Genomic DNA, 26,205 nt, shown 5'->3' on the forward strand with positions numbered 1-26,205 from the left:
GGTGGGGTCAGGAGAGGCAGGTGGGGTCAGGGGAGGCAGGTGGGGTCAGGGGAGGCAGGTGGGGGTCAGGGGAGGCAGGTGGGGGTCAGGGGAGGCAGGTGGTGGTCAGGGGAGGCAGGTGGTGTCAGGGGAGGCAGGTGGTGTCAGGGGAGGCAGGTGGTGTCAGGGGAGGCAGGTGGTGTCAGGGGAGGCAGGTGGTGTCAGGGGAGGCAGGTGGGGTCAGGGGAGGCAGGTGGGGTCAGGGGAGGCAGGTGGGGTCAGGGGAGGCAGGTGGGGTCAGGGGAGGCAGGTGGGGTCAGGGGAGGCAGGTGGGGTCAGGGGAGGCAGGTGGGGTCAGGGGAGGCAGGTGGTGTCAGGGGAGGCAGGTGGGGTCAGGGGAGGCAGGTGGGGTCAGGGGAGGCAGGTGGGGTCAGGGGAGGCAGGTGGGGTCAGGGGAGGCAGGTGGGGTCAGTGGGTGAGCTCTGGTTATCAGTCATCAGGTAGTTGACAACACGTGGCTGGCGCCTCCATGCTTCCAGCTCGATAGTTCACTCATTGTCTGCTTTTCACCAAATTAGCTGAGAAAATGTTACCATTTCAGTTGTTTGTAACACATTGCCCTATCATATTCCATAGTCAAAATGAAGAATTCATAATAAATGGTGTTGTCATTGGTGAGGGGGGATGTATTTTGGACCACATCAGGGAAGGTGGGTGTGAGTGGAGACCTGTCCACCCACCAGTTGCACCAGTTGTGGTGATCTACTGACTCTGCACCACATGGCTGCCTCGATACTATACTATCGTATAGTATCGTATTCCTTAGTCAAAATGAAGAATTCATAATAAATGGTGGTGTCATTGGTGAGGGGGATGTACTGTATTAGGGGGGGATGGGAAGGCGTCAGGGAACGGGAGGGTGAGAGTGAAGACCTGTCCACCCACTAGTTATGGCGATGGCTGACTACGCACCACGTGGCTGCCTCGATACTACTAACTTGATGCTTTTCACAAAATTAGGAGAGAAAATTTTACAATTTCACTGGCTTGTAACACATTGCTGTATCATATTCCTTAGTCAAAATGAAGAATGCATAATAAATGGGTGTCAGTGGTGAGAGGGATGTATTAGGGGGTTAGGAAGTCAGCTAGCCTCTATGTTTTTTGTCGGGCGTGTTGAATGAGACGCCTCCAACTCTGGCCTTCTTCCCGCTGCTGCCTCAATACACCCCATGGATGGTGTCAGTTGTGGGGGATGGTATTAACGGTGGGGAATGGTGTCAAGAGAGTGATGTCAAGAGAAGTCTGGTGGTGGGAGATGGTGTCAAGAGAAGTCTGATGGTGTGGGGGATGGAGTCAGTGGTGGGGGGATAGAGTCAGTGGTGTGGGGGATAGTCAGTGGTGTGGGGGATGGAGTCAGTGGTGGGGGGATGGAGTCAGTGGTGGGGGGATGGAGTCAGTGGTGGGGGGATGGAGTCAGTGGTGGGGGGATGGAGTCAGTGGTGGGGGGATGGAGTCAGTGGTGGGGGGATGGAGTCAGTGGTGGGGGGATGGAGTCAGTGGTGGGGGGATGGAGTCAGTGGTGGGGGGATGGAGTCAGTGGTGGGGGGATGGAGTCAGTGGTGGGGGGATGGAGTCAAAGAAGTGACTGATGATGAAGAGCTGGCAGATTATTATCGACATTGTAAGGGCACAAGATGAAGCAATCATAATCTTCTTATAATGAAGCAGCACACAAACAAGAAATAAACTAAACTTCAAAAGTTTTTGGTACGGTTTCACATTAGGCCTACAGGACCAGCACCCAGCACTATCAAGGACTCCCTTCGTGAGTCAGGTGCCAGTTTTCCTAATGCAAATGTGCCCTGGCATATGTATGTATATATATGTATGTATATGTATGTATGTATATGTATGTATGTATATGTATGTATGTATGTATATGTAATTACCTAAGTGTAGTTACAGGATGAGAGCTCCGCTCGTGGTGTCCCGTCTTCCCAGCACTCTTTGTCATATAACGCTTTAAAACTACTGATAGTCTTGGCTTCCACCACATTCTCACCTAACTTGTTCCAACCGTCTACCACTCTGTTTGCGAAAGTGAATTTTCTTATATTTCTTCGGCATCTGTGTTTAGCTAGTTTAAATCTATGACCTCTTGTTCTTAAAGTTCCAGGTCTCAGGAAATCTTCCCTATCGATTTTATCAATTCCTGTTACTACAGTATTTTGTATGTAGTGATCATATCACCTCTTTTTCTTCTGTCTTCTAGTTTTGGTATATTTAATGCCTTTAACCTCTCCTCGTAGCTCTTGCCCTTCAGTTCTGGGAGCCACTTAGTAGCATGTCTTTGCACCTTTTCCAGTTTGTTGATGTGCTTCTTAAGATATGGGCACCACACAACCACTGCATATTCTAGCTTTGGCCTAACAAAAGTCATGAACAATTTCTTTAGTATATCGCCATCCATGTATTTAAAAGCAATTCTGAAGTTAGAAAGCGTGGCATAGGCTCCTCGCACAATATTCTTCATGTGGTCCTCGGGTGATAGTTTTCTATCTAGAACCACCCCTAGATCTCTTTCTTCATCAGAATTCTTTAAAGATTTCTCACATAATATATAGGTTGTGTGGGGTCTATGTTCTCCTATTCCACATTCCATAACATGCCATTTATTAACATTAAATTCCATTTGCCAAGTGGTGCTCCATATACTTATTTTGTCCAGGTCATCTTGAAGGGCATGACAATCATCTAAGTTTTCTTATCTAAGTCTTTCTTATTCTTTCTTTTCTTATCCTTCCTATTATCTTAGCATCATCAGCAAACATGTTCATATAATTCTGTATACCAACTGGTAGATCATTTATGTAGACAATAAACATCACTGGTGCAAGAACTGAGCCCTGTGGTACTCCACTTGTGACATTTCTCCAGTCCGATACATTGCCTCTGATTATTGCCCTTATTTTTCTATGTCAGAAAATTTTTCATCCATGTTAAAAGCTTACCTGTCACCACTCCAATATTTTCCAGTTTCCAGAACAACCTCTTATGTGGAACTCTGTCGAAAGCCTTTTTTAGGTCCAGATAGATGCAGTCAACCCAACCATCTCTTTCCTGTAATATCTCTGTGGCTCGATCATAGAAATTGAGTAAATTCGATACACAGGATCTTCCAGATCGAAAACCATACTGTCTGTCTGATATTACATCATTTCTCTCCAGGTGTTCTACCCATTTAGTTTTGATTAGTTTTTCCAATACTTTCACTATTATACTTGTCAATGATACAGGTCTATAATTGAGGGGGTCTTCCCTGCTGCTACTTTTGTAGATTGGAACTATGTTAGCCTTTTTCCACACGTCTGCTACGATTCCTGTACACAGGGATGCCTGAAAGATCAGGTGACGTGGAATGCTGAGCTCAGATGCACATTCTCTCAGAACCCATGATGAAACTCCATCTGGGCCAGCTGCTTTGTTCTTACTGAACTCCTTTAGCATATTTTCCACTACATCTCTAGACACCTCTATCCGCTCTATGTTGTTCTCTGGAATTCTTATTGTGTCTGGTTCTCTGAAGATTTCATTTTGTACAAACACACTTTGGAACTTTTCGTTTAATGTTTCACACATGTTTCCGTGACTGTCTCCCATTTTCAACCTCTGAATATTTTCCTTTACCTGCAGCTTGCTTTTAATGAATTCATAGAAAAGGCCTGGATTTGACTTACATTTGTCTGTTATATCATTCTCAAAGTTCCTGAGAACTGAAAACACACTATGCAAAGCAACAGAGAGGACATCTCACACATCTACCATCAGCAAAGAACCAAGGGTATAGCAGCTGGCTGACTCTGTCCAACTCCCTCCCCACAAATGAAGAGGGAGTGGGCAAACGAGTGCATGCTAGTTTTATGACTGACTGTTTTGGAGTGAGCCTGGTTGGCCAAGCGGACAGCACGCTGGACTTGTGATCCTGTGGTCCTGGGTTCGATCCTAGGCGCCGGCGAGAAACAATGGGCAGAGTTTCTTTCACCCTATGCCCTTGTTACCTAGCAGTAAAATAGGTACCTGGGTGTTAGTCAGCTGTCACGGGCTGCTTCCTAGGGGGGGGGGGGAGGCCCGGCCCGGTCCTGGTCGAGGACCGGGCCGCGGGGACACTAAAGCCCCGAAATCATCTCAAGATAAGATACATTGAGGAAATTATTTTTTGAGGCTGCAGTCTAGCTTACAATCAGCAGTGGTTCGTTTTGTTTCGCTGACTTTCTGGGTGCTTGCTTAGTGGTGGCAGACATGATTAAATTCATATAAATTTTATAGTGCCACTGCTCCCTGCACCTCTCTTGAGGGAGCCAGTTTCCGGCTCGTGGTTCGCAGTACGCCTAAAAAGAACACAACAATGTCAAACACTTTTTTTGACATCTAGAGGTTTGGCATTATAACAGCATACTAGCTTCAGGAAGCCACAAGGAGCTTCCCCAGGAACATAATTTAGTCATTCTGGGAATGAATAATTACCTGCCAGATGAATTGGACCACAATGTGTAATTATTCTAGAACTTGGTAAATTTCTCTCATTCACTATGTATTAATGGTGGATATCTGTAATCACAGAATAGGTTATCTTTTTCTTTACAGTAGAATGGTGAGCAAGTTTCACGAGTTGTGAAGAAATCTTACCTGGTAAAATACCATACTAAACTTACTTGGCAAGGTACCGTTCCATCTTACAGATATCAGTTGCTTGTTGATTCAAATGTTCCTGCATTGATTCAAGGTAGCCGGAGAAGTTGGTCACCACCTTAAGGTTCTGATTCACTTCATTGGATAGATTCTGCAAGTCAACGGAAAGGATGTAAGCCTAACTTTGTTACATGAAACTTACTGTGCCAAAGCTCCATCCTCTTCAAAGAATTAAAGTCAATCAAATGATTTTTAATAACTATGTATTATATATTATCATCATTCAAACTTTAAATCCCATACTATACATGTACATGGTTTTATGTATTTATTAGCAGAAATTAAGAACCCGGCCCCTTAATCCTTATAGTTCTTCATAGAAGGTTTCTACATCTTGACCTTGAAGTTCTACATAGTTAGACAAAGTTGGAGTGTTTGCCAAGTAGATTATGCACAAAAAAATTGAAAGCGTTAGCACAAGTTTGAAAAATTTAACTTATGGTACTATCGGATCCTGTCGTATATATACGCCATGCACAGTTTAAAGGTTAAATGAGGTGTTGGAGGCCAGAACCGACAGTAGTTTCAAAGTGTTGTATGACAGAGTGCTGGGAGGACGGGACACCACGAGCGTAGCTCTCATCCTGTAACTACACTTAGGTAATTACATACACACCAAACATGCATATGACAAACATGTACACCTACAACACAACACACTAGCATATACAGAAACTTGAAGATGATTGAAGAAAAATAATTCACTGACCTTCAATTCCTGAACTTCTTTCTTGAATTTTCTAAGGCCTATATCATAAATATGTGGTTTTTGACTGAAAGAGATTAAAGTACTGTATTAAACATTCTTAAAAGAATAATTATTAACCAACTTATTTATTTGTTATTACATAATTACTAAAACAGTACTTATTTCATTTGTTTTTGGCTATGATTAAGTGTTCTAAAATTAATGGTAATTCCTGTACCCAGGTGGTCCCTTCCGACGTACCCCTCCCACCCTCCCAACACCACCCACCCACTCCACCCCCTCCTCCACCATGCGTCTAGAGCCACAGACGGGATTAATACTGTATGGCCGAATTTTCATCCCCGGCCACACCAGCTTTTATCCGGTTCCTGTGGCCATTTTGGCCGGATATTGTGATAACTTTATTCGATCGGGATTTTGGCCGTATAAGGGAGTTTTCCGGATGTTTGAATCCCGGATAATCGCGGGGTTACAGTACTGAAACCAATAACAGCACTGAGACAAAACTGGAGTTAGAGCCACACGACTATGCACGATCCTATCAGCCGAGGAACTGGGGTGTTTGATCGCCGGCGTGAGGGTCCGGAGCTCCCCATTTTCCCCCTCCCGGGGAGGGGGGGGGGAGCTACGCAGACATGTGGCGTGTCTGCGTAGCTCAAAATAAACATGGCGTCGTGTGATGCCATGTTTATTTGCTCGGTTTTCTTTTGGGGAGTTCTGTCCACTCGTTGACGATTTTCGTTGTTTTCGCCAGAATAGGGGTTTGTTTTGTGGCGCTTACTTTTCTGGGTGCCTGTCCCGGTCGATGGCAGATATAGAATGCTCCAAATCACATGTGCATTTCTATGGGCCATTGCTCCTCGTGCCTCTGTGAGAGGGGTCAGGTTCTGACTCGTGGTCCCTAGTAGAACTCCACCCACATCAACTGATACAAAATAGTTAGGAGAATCCGTATCAGCCTGGATAGCTCCGGGGAGCCGTAGGGGCTCCCCCCCAGAAAAATGTAATTAGAAAGCAATGAAAATGAATTGAAAAAATTAATGAATATATATTTGTTGCAACTCGCGAATCTTGAATCGCCCGTGCGACCGCCTCCTGCAGATTCCCGTAAGGGTGATCAGCTGTGGCTGTGTCGCTACAGCCAAAGTAAGTGGTTTTTTAAATTTCTTTTTATGTGTACATGTTCAGGGAAGGGATTTGAACAATATTCAAAAAGAAAGAAAAGAAATAATGTACAAAAAACCAGCGTTGAATGTAATGAAACGCCATTTTCTGGGTGAGACCCGGAGGCTCCCCGGAGCTTTACCGGCTGATATGCTAATGTCAGACTTTGGCATCAGTCATGTGTATGGAGTTCTAGGGCCTACCGGGGACCACGGCCAGAACCTGGCCCCCTCAGAGAGGCAAGGGGAGCAATGGCCTATATCTTGAGGTTATCTTGAGATGATTTCGGGGCTTTAGTGTCCCCGCGGCCCGGTCCTCGACCAGGCCTCCACCCCCAGGAAGCAGCCCGTGACAGCTGACTAACTCCCAGGTACCTATTTACTGCTAGGTAACAGGGGCATTTAGGGTGAAAGAAACTTTGCCCATTTGTTTCTGCCTCGTGCGGGAATCGAACCCGCGCCACAGAATTACGAGTCCTGCGCGCTATCCACCAGGCTACGAGGGCCCTTTAAAACCCCCGTGTGGTTGGAAGCATTCTATGTCTGCCATCGACCGGGTCAAGCATCCAGAAAGGTAAGCATTCCAAAACAAACCCCTATTCTGGTGAAAATTGCTACCTAAAGCCGAACTAGTGGATAGAACTCTTCAACAGAAAACAAGGAAACTAGTATGACGTCATACGTCACCGCGCCGCTGTCTGCGCAGCTCCCCCCTCCCTGGGAGGGGGAAGGGGGAGCCCCAGACCTCCCACGCCGGCTATCCACCCATCAGTTCTGAGACTGGATGTCAAAACACGCGAAAAACCGCCGACCGGAGGGAGGGAGGGTTGCCGGGGAGCCTCCGGGTCTTGCCCAGAAAATGGCGTTTCATTACATTCAACGCTGGTTTTCTGGGGGGAGCCCCGTCGGCTCCCCGGAGCTAACTACCCACAGAGGAAGGTCAAAGGGACAGAACCGGGAGGCGGACACCACTCACCCCCCCCCCCCAAGGAGGCGAGACAACCGGCAGCAAATGCCAACCCAAGGCGCCACAGCCCCGAAAAGTCCCGGGAACAACACGAGAACAACGAGCAGCAAGGCCCCTGCACGAACACCAAAAATCCATGCCCAAAAGACCGCAAGGCCACGTCGCCCAGACGGCAGCGAGAGCAGCGAAGCCACGAACGCCACAGGCATGAGGGAAGAACACAGGCAGCTTAGCCGCAAGAACACGGCTGACCACCCGGGACACTAACACCCGCGAACCGGGAAGAACAGAACCGGATCAATGCAAAACGCGCTCCGGACCCAAACGCCGTGGCACGCAAACAACAGCGGAGGGCCGCCACTGAACACAAAACACGACACACCCCCGGCCCGACCAACGAAGCACCAACAAACCTGGACCCCTCCAGAATGCAGCAGCCCCACCCCGCGCCAGAAAAGAGGGAGACTGCTGCCACCGAACAACCAAAATGCTAAAACCGAAGGAGCAAGAAAACTCAGCGACTCGACCCCCAGAGGCAAAGGCCAAAAGGAAAGAGCCGACGAAAAAACACACCGGAACCGAAGGGGCACTACCAACCGAGGAGAAGACAGAGCACGCTGACCAGAGACCAGGATGGTGCAAGCGGCGCACGAACAGGCCGGAGGTGAAACGACGCACAAGACAGCTGACTAACGGTGCAGAAGCAACACCAAGACCGAAAGCACGCTGAAGCGGCTCCGCCCGCGCCGCACGAAAAGAGGCGACAGTATGGGGCAAGACGACGGCCCCCAACCCCCACCAGAAAACCAAGCCGAGAGTAAACCAAGCTAACAAGAGTAACCACCTAAGAAGGGACAGGAAAAGGAAGGACCGCCAAAATACCCCATACTGCCGCCAAGAGAAGCACGTAGGTGGGACACCTACCACGAAGCCACCCGACCACCAACCGAAGGCGAGACCGCGAGGCAGAACATAAGCAGCCCCGACAAGGCCCCTCCGAGCCCAGGAAAAGGCGGAGCCGCGGGAAGATCTCGGGCGCGACCACCGAAACCCAGGCGGCACAAGGAGATGGAACGTCTGCTTAACAGAAAAACTCCCCAAAGCATGCAAGCCCGCCAGGAGTTCAGAAACGACCGGTCCGACGCGAGACATCGCAAGACCCCCCCCCAAAAAAAAAAAACGGCAGGGCAAGCTAGGAAACCAAAGAAGGCGGAAGGGTCGCCGCCAGAACAGTACCCGAACCAAGGGGTACGAACAACTGCAATAGACCGAGACAAAGAAGCACATCACAGGACACAGGCTGACAAACGCCTAAGAACACGCGCAGAACACCCCTGCTGCAGAGGAGGCAGGAAGAAAGAGCAGAAGCACAAAAACCCCAGGATAACAACCAGGGGTGGACAATCAGGCAGGGACAGAAAAAAACCCACGCAATCCCCAGGCACAAAACGGCAGCAAAGTGCCACTCCACAACCGGACACAGGAACAAGGACACGCCACTGTGAAACACGGTACCAATGCACACGTGCAGCAGCAGCAACAGGCACCACTGCAACATGCAACATGTAAATAGCAACTCCCTTCTGCAAAGGCAGAAAACGGAGCAGGCAGACCCCAGACAGGGCCAACGGAGACACGACAAAACCCCGCAGGCCCAGAAACCTGCACCAGGCGACCGACGGTGGAGAAACCCCGCTCGATACCTGCTGGATGAGGTACTGGGAGCTCTGTTACACCTCAAGCCCAGCCCAAGGCCAGGCTAGACCGGCCAGAGGGTGGCCCACCAGGCAGCTGCTAGGAGTAGTCCACCGGCCCACATACCACCACAACCAGGACGGGCCAGAACTGCCATACGAAAACAGGCTAGTGCGCCCTGGAAGTCCACGGACGAACCAGCAAGAAGGCTTATGCTCGCAAGTAGGTCGGGTAACAAGCACAGACCTCTGATGGTAATACAGTGTTCCCCAAATGTGCCAATAGCACCACTGCACTCCACTGGTACTATCCCACAAGTTCTACCAGATAGGCGGGACCCAAGAGCCAGAGCTCAAATCCTGCAAGCACAGCCAGGAGCCTTACCAGGTGAGTACAGAACCAACCCTACAACCCCCACACCTCACAACATTAAAAAAGGAGGGTCCCCTGAATGACTCCAGCATGGGTTGGACATGCACATGAGGGGGACAGGAAGGGTTGAAAAAGGGACAGTCACTGGTGTGCGAACGGTCTCAGTCGTACAAAAATATACCTAAATAAAGACAGGTATATAAACAACTCCGCATCCAGCGCCCAGCCAAAAGACGCCAGACCGCAGAAACTCACCTGGCGAACGGTGGCACGAACTTGACACGACTCAACCGTGCCCAGAAGAACCTGGGAGCACCGCCAGGTGAAGACGCCAGAGCCGGACCCTGCCGGAACCGCAGGAGAGCAGGGAGAGGCGAAGGAGGCGGTCCACACCCATGACACAGGGAAAACCGCGGTGTCTTTCCCACAACTGAGATCCAGGACACCCCGGGTGCGAAGGGGCACACACCGCAGCCAGGGGAAGAACGAGAGGCGAAGCACCGTAGCAAAAAGGGCACAAAAACCAGCACAAACACCGCCCAGACCAAAACAAACTCCCCAGCACATGCGCATAACACGCTGGCCGAACCGCACAACCCTCTCTGCGGGAAGGCGACAACCAAGACTACTGCACTAGAAAAGTAGCCAAAAGAGGAAGCAGGAACAATAAAACCGGCCAAAGAAGCAAAGAGCCCAAAAAGAAACCCAACCGGGCGACAAGTAGCCCAACAGGGCGACAAGTAGCCCAACAGGGCGACAAGTAGCCCAACAGGGCGACAAGTAGCCCAACAGGGCGACAAGTAGCCCAACAGGGCGACAAGTAGCCCAACAGGGCGACAAGTAGCCCAACCGGCTCACAAGTAGCCCAACCGGCTCACAAGTAGCCCAACCGGCTCACAAGTAGCCCAACCGGCTCACAAGTAGCCCAACCGGCTCACAAGTAGCCCAACCGGCTCACAAGTAGCCCAACCGGCTCACAAGTAGCCCAACCGGCTCACAAGTAGCCCAACCGGCTCACAAGTAGCCCAACCGGCTCACAAGTAGCCCAACCGGCTCACAAGTAGCCCAACCGGCTCACAAGTAGCCCAACCGGCTCACAAGTAGCCCAACCGGCTCACAAGTAGCCCAACCGGCTCACAAGTAGCCCAACCGGCTCACAAGTAGCCCAACCGGCTCACAAGTAGCCCAACCGGCTCACAAGTAGCCCAACCGGCTCACAAGTAGCCCAACCGGCTCACAAGTAGCCCAACCGGCTCACAAGTAGCCCAACCGGCTCACAAGTAGCCCAACCGGCTCACAAGTAGCCCAACCGGCTCACAAGTAGCCCAACCGGCTCACAAGTAGCCCAACCGGCTCACAAGTAGCCCAACCGGCTCACAAGTAGCCCAACCGGCTCACAAGTAGCCCAACCGGCTCACAAGTAGCCCAACCGGCTCACAAGTAGCCCAACCGGCTCACAAGTAGCCCAACCGGCTCACAAGTAGCCCAACCGGCTCACAAGTAGCCCAACCGGCTCACAAGTAGCCCAACCGGCTCACAAGTAGCCCAACCGGCTCACAAGTAGCCCAACCGGCTCACAAGTAGCCCAACCGGCTCACAAGTAGCCCAACCGGCTCACAAGTAGCCCAACCGACTCACAAGTAGCCCAACCGACTCACAAGTAGCCCAACCGACTCACAAGTAGCCCAACCGGCTCACAAGTAGCCCAACCGGCTCACAAGTAGCCCAACCGGCTCACAAATAGCCCAACCGGCTCACAAGTAGCCCAAAACGGCGACAACGACGAGGAGCGAACAGACGTTCCAATAATGCGGGAAGTAGCGAAAAACCTTTTCGAACCCTCTGCAGCTACGGTGCAGCTACGAACCCGACCGGCTCCCGCCGGAAGCCGGTCGGCCGAGCGGACAGCACACTGGGCTTGTGATCCTGTGGTCCCGGGTTCGATCCCGGGCGCCGGCGAGAAACAATGGGCAGAGTTTCTTTCACCCTAAGCCCCTGTTACCTAGCAGTAAAATAGGTACCTGGGTGTTAGTCAGCTGTCACGGGCTGCTTCCTGGGGGTGGAGGCCTGGTTGAGGACTGGGCCGCCGCGACACTAAAGCCCTGAAATCATCTCAAGATAACCCTCGAGAACACAGAAGTCAACACTAGTCCCGAAGGCACACAAAGGCGCAGGTGCACCCGAGATCAGAAGTCACCTAGAACCCCATCGAACGGGGAAACATGACGAAAACACCGTCCCAAAAAAGGTGGGAGGAAACATCCACCCACAGGACGGAACCAACCGACTCAAAGGCCAAGGAACCGAGCCCGGGGAGGGGCCGACGCCCAACAGCACGTACGGAGAGGGGGGGGGGTTAAGACCCCACTCCGCGTAACCACAAGCCCCGCCTAGAGGGGGATAAAAAAAAACCCACGGGGTCCAACGGGGCCAAGGCCCCCAAGTCAGCCCCTCCCCAGCCCCGGGAACCTACACGACAGGCCCCGGGGCCGAACCGTTCCCCCAAAGGCCCCGGAATTACCAGAAAACCGGGGCAGCCGTGAAAATACTAAGGAAGGGAGCCCACTGGCAGACTCATACAACACGGCTGGAGGAACAGGCTCAAATGCCCCCGTCACCACCCCGGAAGGGGAATTCCCCGAGACTGCCCGAGTCTCATCACCATCAAAAACCCCGCCCTGAACCTACAGACGGTACGGAACCGGATGCAGGCAGGAAGGGTGATCGAGGGGAAAGACAAGGGGGCGTGGATGGAACCGAAGCAACCAACACCCCCAAGTCCCAAAACAAACTACAACGGGGCAGCCCCGGGGCTCCCAGGGAGGAAACCACGAGAACGTTGCCACCACCAAGGCTCAAGTGCAAAGCCCCTGCTGCCCGCACCCGCTTTGTCAGCACAACTGGGTAACCGAGCCACAACGAGCAACCAAACTCGTAGGACTCCGGGTCGAAGGTGTCACCGACCCCACAGGCAGCAGACGGAGGCAAAACAGAGAGTCTCCAAGAAACAAAGGGTGAGAGCAACCCTCAAACTCGCTGGAAACGAGGGGGGGACTCTGGGGTCACATCCATCAGACCCGCTCGACCCCAGGGGTTTCCCAGGGTCCCGAGCGTTTACTATAAGAGGACTCGCGCTCAGGCAATCCCAGGCAGGGTACTGCTAACCGGCACCCAATGCTACCAAACAACTTTCCAAGAGCTGAACCCCCGGGACGTGTACACTCACGGGGACCTAGCAAGGGGTACCACCAGAAAATACTCAGAACACAAGGGACACAAGGGGCAAGAACGAAGGCAGACCCCACCACCAGGTAGATAAACAAAAAGAAAAAGAAAACCCCGCAAGAAGACAGCGTACCCAAGCGGAACAGAGCTGGCCGCTATGATTGGTAAAGACAAGCTGCACAGTACCCTGCGCCCCATCAGTGCAAAAACTGCCCCTTACTCTAAGGCAAACAAGGGAGACAGAACACCCGAGCACACAAATAGCGGCCGAAAACCAAGCAGTAAACGGCCAAGCAGAGGCAGGACCCAAGGAACTTGTGGAAGGCGGCCCCAAGTCCGAAGGGCAGTACTTACAGGGCACCTAGGGAAGGCAACCCTAGGCGCATGCAGCCCGAGTACTGGAGAATCACTCCCGGCTCACGCACCACCTAGAAAACAGACACCACACTCTAGGTATAGTGCTGAAACAACCACTGGAGCCGGTGCACATAACCGGTGCCTATAGTATCAGCCAAAGAACTGATGGGTGGATAGCCGGCGTGGGAGGTCTGGGGCTCCCCCTTCCCCCTCCCGAGGAGGGGGGAGCTGCGCAGACTGCGGCGCGGTGACGTATGACGTCATACTAGTTTCCTTGTTTTCTGTTGAAGAGTTCTACCCACTAGTTCGGCTTTAGGTAGCAATTTTCACCAGAATAGGGGTTTGTTTTGGAATGCTTACCTTTCTGGATGCTTGACCCGGTTGATGGCAGACATAGAATGCTTCCTACCACACGGGGGTTTCTATAGGCCATTGCTCCCCTTGCCTCTCTGAGGGGGCCAGGTTCTGGCCGTGGTCCCCGGTAGGCCCTAGAACTCCATACACATGACTGATGCCAAAGTCTGACATTAGCATATCAGCCGGTAAAGCTCCGGGGAGCCGACGGGGCTCCCCCCAGAAAGAGTATACACATTTTTATTTTGACGCTTAAGCGACAAAACGCCGCACGCACATACCGCTTTTTTTTTAACCTTAGCCGGGCGCGCGAAAGTGTTAATAATTATTTTATAAAGATTTTAAAGGGAGTTCTTTAGATTGAATAAATGGTCATAGACTTTAAATTCCCACATAATTATTATCTAATGCAGAGTGGTTATTAAACTCAAGAAAACACTGACCTAATGTATTAGTCGTGCACCATAAGAACACACCTGCATGCAGGGGCCATGCCCAAGCAGGTTTGGGGGAGTAGAAGAACTCCCAGAACACCATGAAGATATGAATGTATACCCTTACAATTACATTTTGGTCCCATGTCTGCCTTTCTAATTTTGATTTCCTGGGGGCCAGATTCACGAAAGCACTTACGCAAGCACTTACGAACGTGTACATCTTTCCTTAACCTTTGAAGGCTTTGGTTACATTTATTAAACAGTTTACAAGCATGAAAACTTCCCATTCAACTGCTGTTATTGTTATAAACAGCCTCCTAGTGCTTCGGAGCTCATTAACTGTTTAATAATTGGAAACAAAGCCGCCAAAGATTGAGAAAAGATGTACAGGTTCGTAAGTGTTTGCGTAAGTGCTTTCGTGAATCTAGCCCCTGGTTTTGAGCAGGTTACCTTGAGGTTACCTTGAGGTGCTTCCGGGGCTTAGCGTCCCCGCGGCCCGGTCGTCGACCAGGCCTCCTGGTTGCCGGACTGATCAACCAGGCTGTTGGACGCGGCTGCTCGCAGCCTGACGTATGAATCACAGCCTGGTTGATCAGGTATCCTTTGGAGGAGGGCAGGGCAAGTGCACTGCAATAAGTCAAGTGGGATGAGGCTAAACACAGATATCTGTAAAGTAATACACAGATCCTCTGACCAGACTTGACAGACCTCTTACATTGTTCGTTCTAACTGGATTGTAGAATAACATTCCCAGTAGAGTACATCAGTACCGCCTCATGGGTTACACAATTACAGTACAATGTAAGCTTAGCTCTTCATAACCTGACAGTAAGAGTACTCCTGCTCACCCTGCAGGAAAGGACATCTCCTCCTTCAGATGTGAGACTTGTTCATCAACGTAGTGGCCTAAAGACAGGAGGCTGGTGAAAAACGGAACAGCCTCTTTTTCACCCATAATTGCTGCAAAAAAAAAAAAAAAATATATAAAATAAATAAATAATTTTATATATATATATATATATATATATATATATATATATATATATATATATATATATATATATATATATATATATATATATATATATATATATATATAATATATATATATATATATATATAATATATATATATATATATATATATATATAATTATATATATATATAAAAAATATAATATTTTATATATATATATGTCGTACCTAGTAGCCAGAACGCACTTCTCAGCCTACTATGCAAGGCCCAATTTGCCTAATAAGCCAAGTTTTCATGAATTAATGTTTTTTCGGCTACCTAACCTAACCTATAAAGATAGGTTAGGTTAGGTAGGGTTGGTTAGGTTCGGTCATATATCTACGTTAGTTTTAACTCTAATTTAAGCAAATTAACTCATACATAATGAAATGGATAGCTTTATCATTTCCTAAGAAAAAATATTGAATATATAAATTCAGGAAAACTTAGCTTATTAGGCAAATCGGGCCTTGCATAGTAGACCGAGTACTGCGTTCTGGCTACTAGGTACAACACACACAAACACACACACACACACACACACTTCAGGTATGCTTCTATCATGGATGAAAAATTTTCTGACTGATAGAAAAATGAGGGCAGTGATCAGAGGCAATGTATCGGACTGGAGAAATGTCACAAGTGGAGTACCACAGGGTTCAGTTCTTGCACCAGTGATGTTTATTGTCTACATAAATGATCTACCAGTTGGTATACAGAATTATATGAACATGTTTGCTGATGATGCTAAGATAATAGGAAGGATAAGAAACTTAGATGATTGTCATGCCCTTCAAGATGACCTGGACAAAATAAGTATATGGAGCACCACTTGGCAAATGGAATTTAATGTTAATAAATGCCATGTTATGGAATGTGGAATAGGAGAACATAGACCCCACACAACCTATATATTATGTGAGAAATCTTTAAAGAATTCTGATAAAGAAAGAGATCTAGGGGTTATCTTGAGGTTATCTTGAGATGATTTCGGGGCTTTAGTGTCCCCGCGGCCCGGTCCTCGACCAGGCCTCCACCCCCAGGAAGCCAGCTGACTAACTCCCAGGTACCTATTTACTGCTAGGTAACAGGGGCATTCAGGGTGAAAGAAACTTTTACCCATTTGTTTCTGCCTCGTGCGGGAATCGAACCCGCGGCACAGAATTACGAATCCTGCGCGCTATCCACCAGGCTACGAGGCCCCGAGGCACCCGAGGGGGTGGTTCTAGATAGAAAACTGTCACCTGAGGACCACATAAAGAATATTGTGCGAGGAGCCTATGCCACACTTTCTAACTTCAGAATTGCTTTTAAATACATACGTTTCTCTGCCCGAAACGCTACGCGTACTAGTGGCTGTACAAGAATGTAACAACTCTTGTACAGTGGTACCTCGGAATGCGATTGTCCCTGTATGCGAGATTTTCGGAAGGCGAGGTGTATTTACTCCAAAAATTTGTCTCGGAAGGCGATGGTTACTTCGGGAGTCGAGTTTGAACGCGAGTTTGTTGATACGCGTACAGCCGACCTAGCGCGTGGTCGTTCGGCGATCGTCGCCCCTCTGCCCCGCTGCCCCTCAGTTCACCATTGTCTCGCGCGCAGTGACTACCCCCACATCAATTCTTGTCGTGAATTTTCAGTGTTTTGTTGGATTTTTGGTGATTTGTCTATACAATTTGTTATTATATATCTCACCATGAGTCCCAAGAAAGCCAGTGGTAAGGATAAAGGCCAGAAAGCTCATGTGAGGATGACAATAGAGGAGAAACAAGAGATCATTCGAAAGCATGAGAACGGTACACGTGTTGTTGATCTTTGTAGGCAGTACAACAAAGCGACATCAACAATATGCACTATACTTAAGAAGAAAAATAAGATTATGAGTGCTAATGTGGCAAAAGGAGTAAGAACATTAATGACACAAAGACCACAAATACTTGAAGAAGTGGAAAAGTTGTTATTAATTTGGATACACGACAAGGAGTTGAGGGGTGATAGTGTTTCGGAGGCCATTATTTCTGAGAAAGCCAGGGTGTTGCACGAAGACCTTCTAAAGAAGACCCCTGCAACGAGTGATGCAGATAAGAAAGAGTTTAAGGCAAGCAGGGGCTGGTTTGAAAAATTTAGAAAGAGAAGTGGTATCCATAGTGTTACAAGGCATGGGGAGGCAGCCAGCTCAGACAAACCAGCCGCTGGACGATTTATTGACGAATTTAAAGAGTTTGCAGAGGCTGAGGGATACCTACCGCAACAAGTGTTTAATTGTGACGAAACAGGACTGTTTTGGAAAAGAATGCCTAAGAGGACATACATTACTAAGGAGGAAAAATCCTTGCCTGGACACAAGCCTATGAAAGATAGGTTTACGCTTGTGCTGTGTTCAAATGCGAGTGGCGATTTAAAAATTAAACCCTTGCTAGTGTATCATTCTGAAAATCCAAGGGTTTTCAAACAGTATAATGTGCAGAAAACCCGTTTGTCTGTGATGTGGAAGTCTAATAAAAAAGCATGGGTGACTAGGCTTATTTTTTCGGAGTGGGTGAATGAAGTGCTGTGCCCTGCCATAGAAAAATATCTGCAGGAGAAACAATTGCCACTCAGAGCCGTGCTTCTCCTTGACAATGCTCCTGCTCATCCTCCAGGCTTGGAAGATGATTTGATGCCTCAATACAATAAATTCCTCACAGTTAAATTCCTTCCTCCTAACACCACTCCTCTAATTCAGCCTATGGACCAGAAAATCATAGCGAATTTTAAGAAACTGTATGAAAGGGCACTTTTCCGGAAATGTTTTGAAGTGACTGAAGCCACAAACCTCACCCTCAAAGAGTTCTGGAGAGAGCATTTTAACATTTTTAGTGCTTTAAAACTCGTTGACAAAGCCTGGCAAGAAGTGACTCAAAGAACCCTGATCTCTGGCTGGAGAAAATTGTGGCCTGAAGGTGTGAGAGAACTAGACTTTGAGGGGTTTGAGCCTATAAATGATGCGCCTATTGTTGAGGAAATTGTTAGTCTAGGCCAGAAAATGGGCTTGGAATTGGATGGTGATGATGTGGAGGAGTTGGTGGAAGAACACAACGAAGAACTGACCACCGAAGAACTCCTAGCCCTTCAACAGGAACAGCAAGCCAACACAGCAGCGAATGATTCTGCAGTGGAGGAGGAGGTGGTGGCAACAGCACCAGCGAATGTCCCTTCTGCAGTAATTAAGAAGGTGTGTCAGATGTGGGAAGAGATTCAAACAACTATTGAACACACTCACCCAGACAAAACTGTAGTAGGCCGTTGTCTTAATCTTTTCAATGACAATGTGATGCCTTACTACAGAGAGAGCTTGCGAAGAAGGGAAAAGCAAGCTTTCATGGACAAATATTTGGTGAAGAAATCGAGCAGTGAACCTCAACCAGGACCTAGTGGCACTCAGGTTAAACGTCACAGGGAGAGCACACCAGAAAGGTCCTCACTGCCTGATGTGATTATGGAAGGGGACTCCCCTTCCAAACACTAACTCCTCTCCTCCTCCCCCCTCCTCATCATCTTCCATACGCCTACAGCACTCGACAGTAAGGTAAGTAATAACTGGAACATACTTTTGTAGGTTTATTTAGATGAATTAGGTAAATTAGGTATAAAAATTTAGTTTGATGTGGGGTTTTTGGGGTAGTCAGGAACGGATTAATTCATTTCCCTTTATTTCTTATGGGGAAATTAACTTCGGAATGCGAGTTTTCGGAAGGCGAGGCGTCTCCAGGAACGGATTAAACTCGCATTCTGAGGTATGCCTGTATATATCTATAAAAAAAAAAAAAAAAAAAAAAAAAAAAAACATGGATGGCGATATACTAAAGAAATTGTTCACGACTTTCGTTAGGCCAAAGCTAGAATATGCAGCGGTTGTGTGGTGCCCATATCTTGAGAAGCACATCAACAAACTGGAAAAGGTGCAAAGACATGCTACTAAGTGGCTCCCAGAACTGAAGGGCAAGAGCTACGAAGAGAGGTTAGAGGCATTACATGTGCCAAAACTGGAAGACAGAAGAAAAAGAGGTGATATGATCACTACATACAAAATAGTAACAGGAATTGATAAAATCGATAGGGAAGATTTCCCGAGACCTGGAACTTTAAGAACAAGAGGTCATAGATATAAACTAGCTAAACACAGATGCCGAAGAAATATAAGAAAATTCACTTTCGCAAACAGAGTGGTAGACGGTTGGAACAAGTTAGGTGAGAAGGTGGTGGAGGCCAAGACCGTCAGTAGTTTCAAAGCGTTATATGACAAAGAGTGCTGGGAAGACAGGACACAAAGAGCGTAGCTCTCATCCTGTAACTACACTTAGGTAATTACACACACACACACACACATATTCAAAAGGTGACACCCCTAGGGTCAACACTTGCAGCAGAGGAGCTCCAGCATATTTCAACAATCCTAAGTATTGTAGTACAGGATGATGATAGTGAGTGGTGTCCCAGAGAACATAAAGGTATAGTGCTTTTCAAAAATAGGTGAGATAATAGGAATGTGCCAAGGGAAGTGAAAAATTGGATGAGAAAAAGTTGCCCTAGTGTTTCCAGTGCAGAGAAGAACATTCAAGATGGCCACCGGCAAGAGGAAAAACAAAACAGAGCTTGATTTTGTGGGATTCAATGAAGAAAGCATTGATATTAGCAGTCTACACAACAAGTTGGTAAAATTAGATACTATAGTGAACTCTCATGTAGAAATAATTAGTAAATTGAAAGAAAGTAATGACCATTTGAATAGCAAAGTTTTATGTCTTGAGGGTTTAGTGAAAGACTTGCACAAGGATAAGAATCAATTGGAAACAAATTCCAAAGCCATGGAAGAAGAAAATAAACTATGAAATAGCTTTGGAAGAAGTTAAAGTAAATTTAAACATAAATGACTACAATAGGTTAGGAAAGAAAATTCAACAGGAGAAACAGCTTTTGTCAGCACAGATGGAGGAAGTTACACAGGGAATAGAACAGTGCAAGAAAGATATGCAACTCACCTATGCACAAGTGGCCAAGGAGAAGGAAAGAACTGAAGAAGCTGTAAAGGAATCCAAACACTGCAGCAACCAAGATAAAACAAATGTAACACGGAGGGGGGGGGGGGGGGGGGAATTGGCTCTCTACTCCGTCCTTACCCCTGTGCCTGTATTCTACTCACTACTCTTCTACCAAGGAAACCCCGGAGCTACTCTAAACCAAATCTCACGCCACTTGGTCTCAGCCGTTTTGACCGGCTAAGATTCTACAGCCTCACGACATGATACCAGACCTATAGCAAAACTCAGGGATCTCCTTTACGCCGCCACCACCAGACCATTAGCACGAAACGCAATAACCGGGGTCTGGGCCGATTAAGCACTCAATAAACCTTGGGGCTTAATCAACAGTTATTTGGACGAGGAGGGAAGAATCTACGTTAAGTGTGGGAAATTATAGTAAACAAAGGGATAGCTGAACTCTTACGCTTTATTAGGCTTTGCGGCCCAACTAAAACTCAGCCTCGTGGAGACCACATGCCAAGGACAATGAGAAATATGAAAACATGAAATGGAAATAATAAAAATGCAAATTACTAACTAAATAATTTATTAAAGCAAAAGCTAAACAAAATCTAAATAAAAGCACTCCCTATAGTTAACACTTCCTAGAGGCAATATTATGAACTAATTCCCTATACAAAACTATAGCAGACTCTACTTTTGCAGGCGAAGGCAGAGTCGCCTTTACCTCAATGATGTGGTAGAGGCGACATGCTTTCGAGTAAAAGTCATAGCACAAGTCTTAGCTGCAGAGAACTTGAAGCCATGATTGGTGGCCCAAGACGACACAGCATCAATCGCAAGTTGAAGCCGCCGTTGAAGGAGAGGTGAATCATCACCTCCACAGCAACGAGTAAGATCATCGACATAGAGAGTGGATAAGATGCAAGAAGGAAGGGAGGAAAGAAGAGTAGTGCTCAGAACACTACCTTGGGGGTACACCTTCGTATTGCCGAAAAGAGGCAGAGACAGTGGCACCAAGTCTGACTCGAAAAGAACGACAAGAGAGGAAGCTTTGGAGGAGGAGAGGGAGATTACCACGAAGGCCAAAAGAACGAAGTTGGGACAGAATATGGTATCTCCAAGTCGTGTCATAAGCCTTTTCCAGGTCAAAAAGGACAGCAGCAACAACAGAAGTCTTCGCAGCAAAAGCAGTATGAATATAGACCTCCAAGTTCACCAGGACATTAGTTGTGCTGCGGCACTTGCGAAAACCAAATTTAGAAGGAGAGAGGTGGCGATGGTGTTCCAAGAACCACATCAGACAAACATTTACCATACGCTCAAAGAGTTTGCAGACAACTCTTGGGGGCAATAGAGCGGATGTCCTTAGGGGATGTCCCAAGAGACCCCAGTTTCCGAATAGGAAGTACAACGGCATCGAGCCAGTCCTCAGGGGCTGACGGCAACTCCCAGACCTGGTTATACAGACTAAGTAAATACCTAGACGTGCAAGGAGGGAGATGGCGAAGCATCTCATAATGAATGTCATCCGAGCCTACTACCGTAGAACTGCAGAGGACCAGGGCAGACTGAAGTTCAGAGAGAAGGGATTGTTATAGGGAAGGCGGAGATGAGTGCGGAAATCTAAGGGATGAGATTCAAGAATGGGCTTACGAAGAAGGAAGGATTGAGGAAGATGAGAACCAGAGCTAACAGAAGAAAAGTGGGAACCCAGTTCAGTCGCGACCTGCACTGGGTCCGCCACAAGAGTACCACGGGGGCGAAGAACCGGCGAGATATCTGGAACGAACTTACCCGCAATCTTGCGGATCTTCTTCTAGATCTGCGGTAGAGGAGTATCAGACGTAATAGTGGAAACGTAAGATTTCCAACTCTCACGCTTAGCTGTATGGATGGTCCTACGGGCCACCGCACTTAATTTCCGAAACAAAATAAAAGAATCAGCTGTCTGTCGGCATCAGTGTCTCTTCCAGGCTGCACGCTTTCTTTCACGCTGCACGTGAAATCTGGATTCCAAATTATAGTTTATATAGATGTGATAGAAAAACTAGGTCAAACGAAGGAGTAGGTCTGTATATTAAAGAGGACCTGGTATGCACAGAACTACTAAACTCAACTAATGAGGTGGTAGAGGTACTTGGAATTAAGGTAGAGAAACTAAACCTTATTATTATTCTAATATATAAACCTCCAGATACAACGGTTGAGGAATTTACAGAACAGATGCACAAAATAGAGAACATACTTGATAACCTAGCAAACCCAGCTCCAGATATTATCTTCCTTGGAGATTTCAATTTACCAAGTCTAAGATGGAGAATGGCAAACACAAATATCATAGTAGGGAATGACCCGGGAAATAACCAACCACAGGTCAGAGAACTTTTGAGATTCTGTGACAAATTCTCGCTCAATCAACAGATTACAGAACCAACTAGGAACGAAAACACACTAGACTTGTTGTTCACAAACAATGATGAACTAATCAGAGACATTACAATCTCAGATACTACATACTCAGACCATAAGCTCATTGAAGTGCGAACTAGCATAAATAACGGTAGTAGGTCTAAGAGACCCAACAAGCGAGAAGGAATATTCAATCAATTCAATTTCAACAATAAGAGGATCAACTGGGAAAAAATAAATTTAGACCTTGCAACCATTCAATGGGAGACGGTCTTAAGTGACAAAACTCCCACACAGGGGATTGCGGACAAATGTAAAACAGAACCAGGTCTATTCTATAAATTCATAAACAACAAATTGCAGGTAAAGGATAATATTCAGAGGTTGAAAATGGGAAATAGATTCACGGAAGATGAAAAGGAAATGTGTGAAACACTAAACGAAAAGTTCCAAAGTGTGTTTGTACAAAATGAAATCTTTAGGGAACCAGATACAATAAGAATTCCAGAGAACAACATAGAACACATAGAGGTGTCTAGAGACGAAGTGGAAAAAATGCTCAAGGAGCTCGGTAAGAACAAAGCAGCTGGCCCAGATGGCGTTTCACCATGGGTTCTGAGAGAATGTGCATCTGAGCTCAGCATTCCACTTCACCTGATCTTTCAGGCATCCCTGTGTACAGGAATCGTAGCAGACGGGTGGAAACAGGCTAACATAGTTCCAATCTACAAAAGTGGCAGCAGGGAAGACCCCCTCAATTATAGACCTGTATCATTGACAAGTGTAATAGTGAAAGTATTGGAAAAACTAATCAAAACTAAATGGGTAGAACACCTAGAGAGAAATGATATAATATCAGACAGACAGTATGGTTTTCGATCTGGAAGATCCTGTGTATCGAATTTACTCAGTTTCTATGATCGAGCCACAGAGATATTACAGGAAAGAGATGGTTGGGTTGACTGCATCTATCTGGACCTAAAAAAGGCTTTCGACAGAGTTCCACATAAGAGGTTGTTCTGGAAACTGGAAAATATTGGAGGGGTGACAGGTAAGCTTCTATCATGGATGAAAAATTTTCTGACTGATAGAAAAATGAGGTCAGTAATCAGAGGCAATGTATCAGAATGGAGAAATGTCACAAGTGGAGTACCACAGGGTTCAGTTCTTGCACCAGTGATGTTTATTGTGTACATAAATGATCTACCAGTTGGTATACAGAATTATATGAACATGTTTGCTGATGATGCTAAGATAATAGGAAGGATAAGAAATTTAGATGACTGTCATGCCCTTCAAGAAGACCTGGACAAAATAAGTATATGGAGCACCACTTGGCAAATGGAATTTAATGTTAATAAATGTCATGTTATGGAATGTGGAATAGGAGAACATAGACCCCACACAACCTATATATTATGTGAGAAATCTTTAAAGAATTCTGATAAAGAAAGAGATCTAGGAGTGGTTCTAGATAGAAAACTATCACCTGAGGACCACATAAAGAATATTGTGCAAGGAGCCTATGCTATGCTTTCTAACTTCAGAATTGCATTTAAATACATGGATGGCGATATACTAAAGAAATTGTTCATGACTTTTGTTAGGCCAAAGCTAGAATATGCAGCTGTTGTGTGGTGCCCATATCTTAAGAAGCACATCAACAAACTGGAAAAGGTGCAAAGACATGCTACTAAGTGGCTCCCAGAACTGAAGGGCAAGAGCTACGAGGAGAGGTTAGAAGCATTAAATATGCCAAAACTAGAAGACAGAAGAAAAAGAGGTGATATGATCACTACATACAAAATAGTTACAGGAATTGATAAAATCGACAGGGAAGACTTCCTGAGACCTGGAATTTCAAGAACAAGAGGTCATAGATTTAAACTAGCTAAACACAGATGCCGAAGAAATATAAGAAAATTCACCTTCGCAAATAGAGTGGTAGACGGTTGGAACAAGTTAAGTGAGAAGGTGGTGGAGGCCAAGACCGTCAGTAGTTTCAAAGCGTTATATGACAAAGAGTGCTGGGAAGACGGGACACCACGAGCGTAGCTCTCATCCTGTAACTACACTTAGGTAATTACACTTAGGTAATTACAGGGAATAGCTCAACTGACAGCTGAAGCTTACAAGGTCTGCTTGAAGCACGTGCCTGTGAGGAGGGGCAGAAAGAGGACCACTCTAGAAAGAGAATGCAGACAATTGTACAGGAGAAGGAAAAAAATAATTGAAATGCTTCGTCAGACACAAATATTACAAGCAAGGAAAATAAGCCTAAGCAGGGAGATTGAAGAAATAGAACAAATGTTGAAGCGATCATATGAGTCTGAGGAAATGGAATTGGAACAGAAAGCTATACAAGAGAGAAAGAAAAATCCTAAATATTTTTTCACATACGCAAAATCAAAATCAAAAACCTTGACCAGTATTGGACTGTTAATTACAAATGAAGATATGTACAGAGGATAACAGAGATTAGTGAAATTCTAAGAAGCCAGTATGAGGCTATGTTTAGCACACCAATAAACAACATGAAAGTTGATGACCCAGACAACTTCTTTATGAATGACATTCAAGCTGCAGATAATATAACAGATATTACCACAAACTCGGAAGACTTTGAAAGAGAAATTGACAATATGCCTATGCACTCAGCTCCTGGGCCTGACTCATGGAATTCAATATTCATAAGAAATGTAAAGTACCAGTAGCGAGAGCACTCAGCATAATATGGAGAAAGAGCCTAGATACAGGGAAGATACCAGCAGCACTTAAATCTGCAGATATAGCTCCGTTGCACAAGGGGGAGGAGTAAAGCCTTGGCAAAAAATTATAGGCCAGTTGCACTAACATCACACATAATAAAAGTGTTTGAAAGAGTGATTAGGAATCAAATTTCTAGTTTTATGGAAAACAATGAGTTGCACAACCCAGGACAACATGGATTTAGAGCAGGAAGATCCTGTTTGTCACAGTTACTCAACCACTATGACAAAATCACAGAAGCTCTAGAAGAAAAGCAAAATGCAGATGTTGTATACACAGACTTTGCAAAGGCGTTTGACAAATGTGACCATGGGGTGATAGCACACAAAATGAGGTCAATGGAAATAACTGGAAAAGTATGACGCTGGATACTCAATTTCCTGTCGAACAGAACACAAAGAGTAACAGTCAATCAAATAAAATCGAGTCCAAGCAATGTTAAAAGCTCTGTACCTCAAGGTACAGTCCTTGCACCACTACTGTTCCTTATTCTCATATCAGATATAGACAAAAATACATGTCACAGCTTCGTGTCATCCTTCGCAGATGACACAAAAATCAGCATGAAAATTACCTCTGCTAAAGACATTGAAAAATTACAAGCAGATGTCAACAAAGTTTTCGATTGGGCAGCAGAAAATAACATGTTTAATAGTGATAAATTTCAGGTACTTAGGTACGGCAAAAATGAGGATCTGAAACATAATACAGGGTACAAAACACAATCGAATCTTCCTATAGTAGAAAAACAGCATGTCAAGGATTTGGGAATAATGATGTCCGACGATCTAACGTTTAGGGAGCATAACCAATCAAATATTGCGTCAGCCAGAAAAATGATAGGATGGATTATGAGAACTTTCAAATCCAGGGATCTCATCACAATGGTTGTACTCTTCAAGTCACTTGTGTTGTCCCGTCTTGAGTACTGCTCAGTACTCACTTCCCCTTTCAGAGCAGGAGAGATTGCTGAAAT

General features: G+C 46.5%; 1 protein-coding gene across 3 annotated transcripts in view; it reads right to left on the reverse strand.

Annotated features, from left to right (window-relative positions):
* Positions 1 to 26,205, reverse strand: part of LOC123768902 (uncharacterized) — a 76,948-nt gene that overhangs the window by 30,003 nt on the left and 20,740 nt on the right. For 2 of the 3 annotated variants that reach the window (XM_069309052.1, XM_045759690.2), the window contains exons 2-4: positions 14,859 to 14,970; positions 5,441 to 5,504; positions 4,695 to 4,822 (exon numbers count right to left, since the gene is read on the reverse strand). In XM_069309052.1, coding sequence (XP_069165153.1) covers positions 4,695 to 4,822; positions 5,441 to 5,504; positions 14,859 to 14,965 — 299 coding nt within the window. In that variant the 5' untranslated portion in view covers positions 14,966 to 14,970. Of the gene's footprint in view, positions 1 to 4,694; positions 4,823 to 5,440; positions 5,505 to 14,858; positions 14,971 to 20,045; positions 20,086 to 26,205 lie in introns of those variants that run through there. The other variant, XM_069309054.1, reaches the window with a different exon arrangement.

Source organism: Procambarus clarkii, chromosome 64, assembly GCF_040958095.1.
Source record: "Procambarus clarkii isolate CNS0578487 chromosome 64, FALCON_Pclarkii_2.0, whole genome shotgun sequence".
In the NCBI taxonomy this organism is placed as follows: Eukaryota; Metazoa; Arthropoda; class Malacostraca; order Decapoda; family Cambaridae; genus Procambarus; species Procambarus clarkii.